We start from the raw sequence: 6,989 nt of genomic DNA, 5'->3' as shown, positions 1-6,989 counted from the left end.
GGGGTTAAATATGGGGGTAGGGGTGCGGGTGGGGTTAAATATGGGGGTGCGGGCAGGGTTAAGTATGGAGGTAGGGGTGTGGGCGGGGTTAAATATGGGGGTAGGGGTACGGGCGGGGTTAAATATGGGGGTGCGGGCGGGGTTAAGTATGGAGGTAGGGGTGCGGGCGGGGTTAAATATGGGGGTAGGGGTGGGGTTAGGGTTAGGGCAACACTCTCGGTGGAGAGGCTGTATGAGTGAGCAGAAAGGAATGGGTGGGGCTGCCCTCTGAAAGTCCATGAGTGGAATCATCCGTTATGGAATCATCAAGTCGAGATGTTGTTTTTTTTAAAGATGAACTTTGTGCTCTTGTAAACAATTCAATGATAAAAACATTGGTTGTATATGTTAGATATGAATGGTGATGACACAGCAACTCACACCTACAAAAAATTAAACAAATAGTCGAATCTTCGTCTTCAACAGCCAAATCAGATTCTAATCAAAAGAAATGTGATTCGGGTACAGCCCTAGAGATTGGCATTCCCAAAATCTGCAGCATATCTCATGAAAAATATTTAACACTCACCAGCCATCAACCAGGGAAGATCATCTTGACTGTAGGCGAGTGTACCTACTGAAGTCCTGTTAGTCTCTAAGAGTGAAATTGGGAATGGAACTGGAAATTGGTTCTTGAGTTCTACGAAGGGCAAAACGGCCTTTAACTAATCAGTCTTTGTGAAATATTGTAGTAAGTATTTGAAAGCATTCACGTTCGTGTACAAATGATTGCATAGTAAGTGTGATTCCCTTGAAAGAACCAAAAAGGTCAGAGATCTTCCTTGAAAATCCCAAAATGCAGACGGTGCAGTCTGGTTGATTGGAGAGTGTTTAAAGATGTTCTGTATTGACTGTGTCTCTTTTCTCTCCTCTGACTGTTACTGTGCTCTTTGCTGCAGAGACCTGCCTCAGTATGGACACAAGCAGTGGCAGTCCTACTTTGGACGGACTTTTGACGTCTACACTAAGCTGTGGAAATTTCAGCAGCAGCACAGGTTATTTCCATCTCTTATTGCTGTCCCGGTTAGAATAGGTGGATGGAGGCTGCTGTGTTTCATGTATGTAGTTCAGAGTACAATCGGCTGTCAAACTAAGGGCGGTGTTATGATTCATCACAAGTTAAAATATTACAGATGGGTTTACAAACAATACAGCACTGTTCAAACTTGTTAGGACCAGTGTTCGCTGTATTCCCATTCACATGAAATATGATGCAAATAAATCTCAATGAGGCCAAATTGAGACATAGTGTAAGTCTGTCAGTTCATTAACACAGAGACGATGCACATGTCATAGGTGATGACTGTCACAGTGTCATTTGCCAGATGTTCTGTCCCACTCTGGTTGAATAATTTCATTGTTTGGTGCTCAGTATCATATGTTTTCGTTTACTGACAGGCAGGTCCTGGACAGTCGCTATGGCTTGAAGAGATGGCAGATTGGGGAAGTTGCATCCAAAATTGGACAGCTTTACTACCACTACTAGTAAGTCAAATTATGTCTCGTCCAAGACATAGACATCTCTGTCTCACTGTTGTCTGTTCAGTTATAGATTATTATTACTGAATACATTATTTTAATATGATTTCATGATTTACTGTATGCTCTTATCATCCATTAGTGTAGTTTATATAGAATTAAAACAATTATTCAAAATCAAGGTATGGCACAGATAATTGAGGTACATTTGTGCGCACGACTCCTACATGTTCAGTGTAGGGAGACACGAGATATACTGCATGACAAATGTCTTGGGCTGGATACTAGCAGGCTAAATATGTGACCTGTCGAGGAGCTACAGCCAATGAGTGAGCAATACACGTGTTGAGGGGAAACTTTGGGGAAGGGTCGCCTGTTGGTCGTCCAAAAAACAGGAATTCGACATTAAAAGCAAAATTTAGAGCACTTTATTTTACTAAAGGATGGAGTGTTTTATTTTATAACTGTATTGAAGCACTTTCTTTTATTAAAAAAGATTCATTAATATTCATTGAAGTTTGGAAATTTTCTTATGAATTGTTGAAATTTGATTCATCCACCACATGATAAGACACTTATGCTGATGATGAAATCTCACAAAGGTTCACCTCCTCATGAACAGGTGGCAATCATCAGGCTGAAAATAGAGATTTTTGACAATTTTGTGCAGTTAAGAGAGTTTGGTGAAACACTCAAGAAAGTAAGCGAGGTTTAGGATAAGAAGGCAGCGGTGCTCTTGCATGAGGTCCATTGTGTTTTTTGAGAAACACAGTGGGCCCTATTTTGATCATGCGAGTACAGTGATAAGTGCAAAGCAGCAGGTCTGGGGCGTTCAGACTGTCCAAGCGGACCTGCTACTTTGGTTCATGTAGTATGTGCAGCAATGCTAAGAGCTAAAGGGCTTAGTGAAGGGGAATTTAGATAACAGGGTGGGGGAATAACGAATGAAATTGAAATGCTATGAATGTATTGAATTGTGCTCCACTCCGGAGATAGTAACACAACTTCTTCTTTCTCATCCTGACTGGCAGCCTTCGTACCTCAGAAACCAGTTACCTGAATGAGGCCTTTTCCTTCTACTCAGCCATCCGTCAGCGCTCCTACTACTTTCAGGTCAACAAAGAGGACAGGTAAGTTCCACAAATCTTTTTCTTCAAATGTTGTGAGTTGCAATTTCAGGAAATAGATGCCTTTGCTTGGTATATAATAAATTCCTTGGCCATTCATTTTAAAGATTTCTTTTGTTTTCTGCTTTTTTCAAAAACTGAGCCAAATATCACTTTTCCTAATCCATAGATTACTGATATGTGCAGCAAATGTAGTGTCTAGGGTCTAGTTTTATAGGATAGGGCTGCTTATATTCTATATTTTTGTTATTGTCACCCAATCCCACCAAAAGAGCATCTTTCAATTCTTTGACTTTCCCTAGTCAGTCAGTGGCTCTCAGCCACCAGTGTATTGGTTTCTATTGAAGATGTAGATCTTTTAAAAACAAATAGTATAAACGCTCGGTTTGGATAAACTGTTTTCTTTAACAACTGGTCATTATAGTTTTTAGTGAATGGTATTTAAACAGGAGGAAATATTGCATTAATTGGGGACTATTTTCAGCAGCGTATTAATCCACATTTGGTGATTTGGTGAGTATTTAGAGCAACAGCTTGGCTCATGATGTATGTTAATGAGTAACAATGGAGCTCTATGGCACAGAGGAAGAAGACATATCAAGCTTTGATACAAACACAATACTTAGTAGTTAGTAGATGGATTCGTTGTTGGTTTTGGTCTGCATGGGATTTGTTGACAATATAATATAATGTATGACATAATAAAAACAATTCTGAATCATCAGACTTATTCTTTACATTTCTCAATCACAGACACAGGCAAGCGAACTAAGATTATCAGTTATATGCAAAACACAAATATGCTGAATTGAAACATGAACCATCAGTGTCATCAGTAGCCTTAATGACCTCGGCTTTAAATGGGCTTGTCCTTTAATGTGCATTTGTTTGAAGTTCATATTGTCTTCTCTTATTTCTTATCAGGCCAGAATTAGTAGTGAAGAAGCTTCGATATTATGCTCGCTACATAGTCGTCTGTTTACTGCTGAACAAGATGGACCTAGTCAAAGTTTTGGTGAAGGTATGAAAGTTTTTTGTATTTATACTGAGTGATCAAAACTTTTGCACCCCTGGTTTTCTGAGGAGCATGAAGCCATCTCCTGCACCCGTCATTTACCATTCATAGCATTCATCTCAGTGTCTCGCTATGGGACGATTGGGATTGACATGCAACAAACCAAACACAAACCAAGGACTTTGCGTTTCATGGTTGGGGCCTCAACCCCGAGTCCACCAGGAGTCTTAGAAATGAAAGTAGTCCCCCACCTGTATATTTTCGAATATGAAATAACAATCCTTTGAGACCTATGCAGCATTTTTATAATTCATTTAAATTGACCATTAGAGTTATTGGTGCAGTTTAAGCTTTTAAAATGAGTTTAGTTCTCTGTTGGCCCGAAGGGCCATCCATCGTTGCCTAGAGCACAGTGCTGGGTATACCGGTTATAATTTGCCCTGTGATGTTCATTTTCATATACCGCCATACTGAAAAATGACCGCAGTGAGCGCTACGGCCTCAGAGCGTACTCTTCTCATTAATGGTTTGAACTGTAACACAACAATAAATAACCCACAACTAACTCTTTAACAGCATAAAACACCATGGCACACATCAATTTGTGACACATAAACAATTTGTAAAACGAATCTGTGTTCATTTACACATTTGCATCGCTGAATGGCATGGTGGGTAATGTCATAGCTGCTAGCTAGTAGCATAACAGTCTGTTAACAGCTGGGAGAGGCTCTGTAGAAGAGATGGAGGATAACGACACTGGAGACAAGCTAGAAGAACTTGTGTCCTAGAGAAGAGTTGTGTCTAGTGTTTGGACTTTCTTTTGTTTTTTTAATCTGACGTAGCCACTGTTGTTGCCGGTGGTGCTAAAACTAGCAACGTTCATCGCCTCATTGCCCATTGCCTCCAACTCCTTATTATAATCCAGCATGAGCAGCTCTTTGACAAGTGGATTCAACAGAAGGACTGTTCTATTCTGAGAATACGTGGGGAGAAAATCCCTTAGTGAGACATCAAAATGAATGCACTGGCTTTAAGAAGAACAACAAAACGTTCCACTTTCCCCTTTCACAATACTGGGAAAAGTTTGCCTGCTTCCTGAAATTTCTATGAGACCTATTTTATGAATTGAAAAAAGTGTATTTTTAAATTAGCATGAACCTTGATGGAACCTCATGTTTGTCTGCTACCTGCAGGAGTTATCTGAGGAAATTGAAGATTACACACAGCGATTCAACACAGAGGACCAATTGGAATGGAACCTGGTTCTCCAGGAAGTGGCAGCTTTTGTAGAGGTAACTGACCCTCCATATGTAACACGGCACATTAGTCCTTTCAATGTTGTCTATTTCATTGTCCATAATGCAGGTTGCAAATCTGTGTGATTAGATTGTCCTGAGGTCCACTGAGTCCTCGATGTATCTTATGAAAATATAGTAACAACCCATAATTGTGTGAGAGTTGGTTGCCTACATAAAAACAGTAATGCAGCATTTCATCTTTCTGGACTGAGATCAGGAATTTCAAATAGTCCCTTTTGTGAAGTGTCTGCTGCCTGTTTCATTGAATCAGCTGTGGCTCACTGTTGTTTCTCTCTTTTTGTAAAACAGGCAGATCCAGTGGTAGTTCTGAATGACAACAATTCTGTTGTTGTCACCAGCAATCGGCTGCAGGAGGAAAGTGTGCCTCCACTAGAACAAGGCATGGTGGTTGGGCAGCTCGTCCTTGCAGATGCACTAATCATCGGCAACTGTAACAACCAGGTTTTAACCCACAATTTCTAATTCACAGTTCCTAACAAATCATACACAACATGGTTGTTGACTGGTCTTATTGGGGGAAAAAACTCTCAAACAAACAATATCAAACTCACCTTTTCAGTATAGAACTTGATAGTATTACCTGCAGATCTGTTGTCTGTGATGTTTCGTCTTACATTGCTCTTGAATGATAGTTTCACTACTGTATGGATGGAAGTATATCTAACAACTGTCTAAACCACATTTTGATAGATATGCATGTCCTATTAGATTCATGGTGCATGACATGTACTGCTCCAGAGATTAGTTTTTAAACACATTGTACGTGTTAGAAGATAATTGCTTAAAACAGAGGAAAAGATTGTGATCCATCTTCTTATATCGGCTGGTTTCTTCAGCAGATCATCTATTTCCATCTAGTTGTTAACCCGATCCAGTATGTGACGGGGAGACAGACGGTCCCTAGTCTGGGATTGAAACCGGGTTCTTCGTGCTGTAATGCGACAGTGCTAACCACTGCACCACCGTGCTGCCCCAAAACACTGTCAAATTGAAAGTACTGAATGGTGGAGGTAGACCATTACAGCTTTTCACCATTTTTGTGTGTAGGGTTTTTTGGGCAGGGCTGAAATCATGGCTAGATGATGCACTGGAGCCATGACCCCTCCCCTAACACGATACAACAACTAGAGACATAGCATCAGTGGTTTTGCTGCTCAACCGTCAGTTACAACACCAACTTACCAAAACCTGCTAGCTAGCAGTGGTGTACTGGCCATCTGGCGTATCGGGACAAATTCCAGTGGGCCTCTACATCCGTGGCCCTGTGGACCGTCAAAGAATCCATTTAGTTTTTTACCGGCCCTGCAGGTCTCCTTATGGGCCCTCTCTGTGCCTTTCATTCAGGGTGTGCATTAAAGCGTGTTGCATGCATGTTCCAGTCAAACTTGTGCTTCCGTCATAGGCTCTGCCGTTGGCTACTCCGACGCTACTGTTAAACAGTGGATCAATTATTTTGAGCAAAATGACTCTTTTCACTGTCCGAATTTGATGAATTTGGTCCAATAACATTTGGAAAGTCTGCAAGAGCTGTGCGATTGAATTATTTGATCCCCATTCAAGTTAGCATAGTGCTAAAGCGGAAGTTAGCGGGCTCGGCCACTGGAAGTCTGTGGTACTCAAGCACAGCCCATAAAGCATGCATGTTCACATTATGCTAAAGTAGCATGCAGCAGTGAGATGGCCGACATGTGGTATATCCAGCAACTATAATCAACCCTCACCCATGACTGGGCGTGGTTTCAGACCATCATTTCAGAGCAGAGAATATTGCTTATTCTTTCCACGGTTTTCAAACCTAATTGTATAAACAAATCTGCTGGGTGATTAATAACACATTTTTCCGTGGAGTGACGAACTCGGAACACATTATTTTTACTTTATCCAGACTTTAAGTCCTGTCCAGTTTCTACCACAAACAGTAGTATAGTGATCAGTCATTCCAGGGCATAATAACAGCAATGCATGATTTTATAATACATAGTTTACTGCTATTTTCTTACACAGGCC

The 6,989-nt window shown here is 40.8% G+C and overlaps 1 protein-coding gene across 1 annotated transcript; it reads left to right on the top strand.

The window, feature by feature from the left end:
• Positions 1-206: 206 nt before the first annotated feature.
• Positions 207-6,983, top strand: LOC116378520 (protein SCAI-like). The gene is made up of 6 exons (XM_031840409.1): positions 207-1,034; positions 1,438-1,524; positions 2,550-2,648; positions 3,570-3,666; positions 4,857-4,955; positions 5,271-6,983. Exons 1-6 carry the CDS (start codon positions 877-879, stop codon positions 5,442-5,444), a joined length of 714 nt encoding a protein of 237 aa, XP_031696269.1. The 5' UTR covers positions 207-876; the 3' UTR covers positions 5,445-6,983.
• Positions 6,984-6,989: the final 6 nt, after the last annotated feature.

This window comes from Anarrhichthys ocellatus, unplaced genomic scaffold (assembly GCF_004355925.1).
Source record: "Anarrhichthys ocellatus isolate YVR2014 unplaced genomic scaffold, GSC_Weel_1.0 scaffold2737, whole genome shotgun sequence".
In the NCBI taxonomy this organism is placed as follows: Eukaryota; Metazoa; Chordata; class Actinopteri; order Perciformes; family Anarhichadidae; genus Anarrhichthys; species Anarrhichthys ocellatus.
This window is presented reverse-complemented; position numbering and strand designations above follow the sequence as displayed.

Bases quoted from the DNA above. Each gene is read 5' to 3' on its own strand.
- LOC116378520 (XM_031840409.1), top strand. From the start codon at position 877: ATGTTCTGTATTGACTGTGTCTCTTTTCTCTCCTCTGACTGTTACTGT. The intron at 1,525-2,549 runs GTAAGTCAAATT...CCTGACTGGCAG, and splicing joins CAGCTTTACTACCACTACTA to CCTTCGTACCTCAGAAACCA. The intron at 3,667-4,856 runs GTATGAAAGTTT...TGCTACCTGCAG, and splicing joins TAGTCAAAGTTTTGGTGAAG to GAGTTATCTGAGGAAATTGA.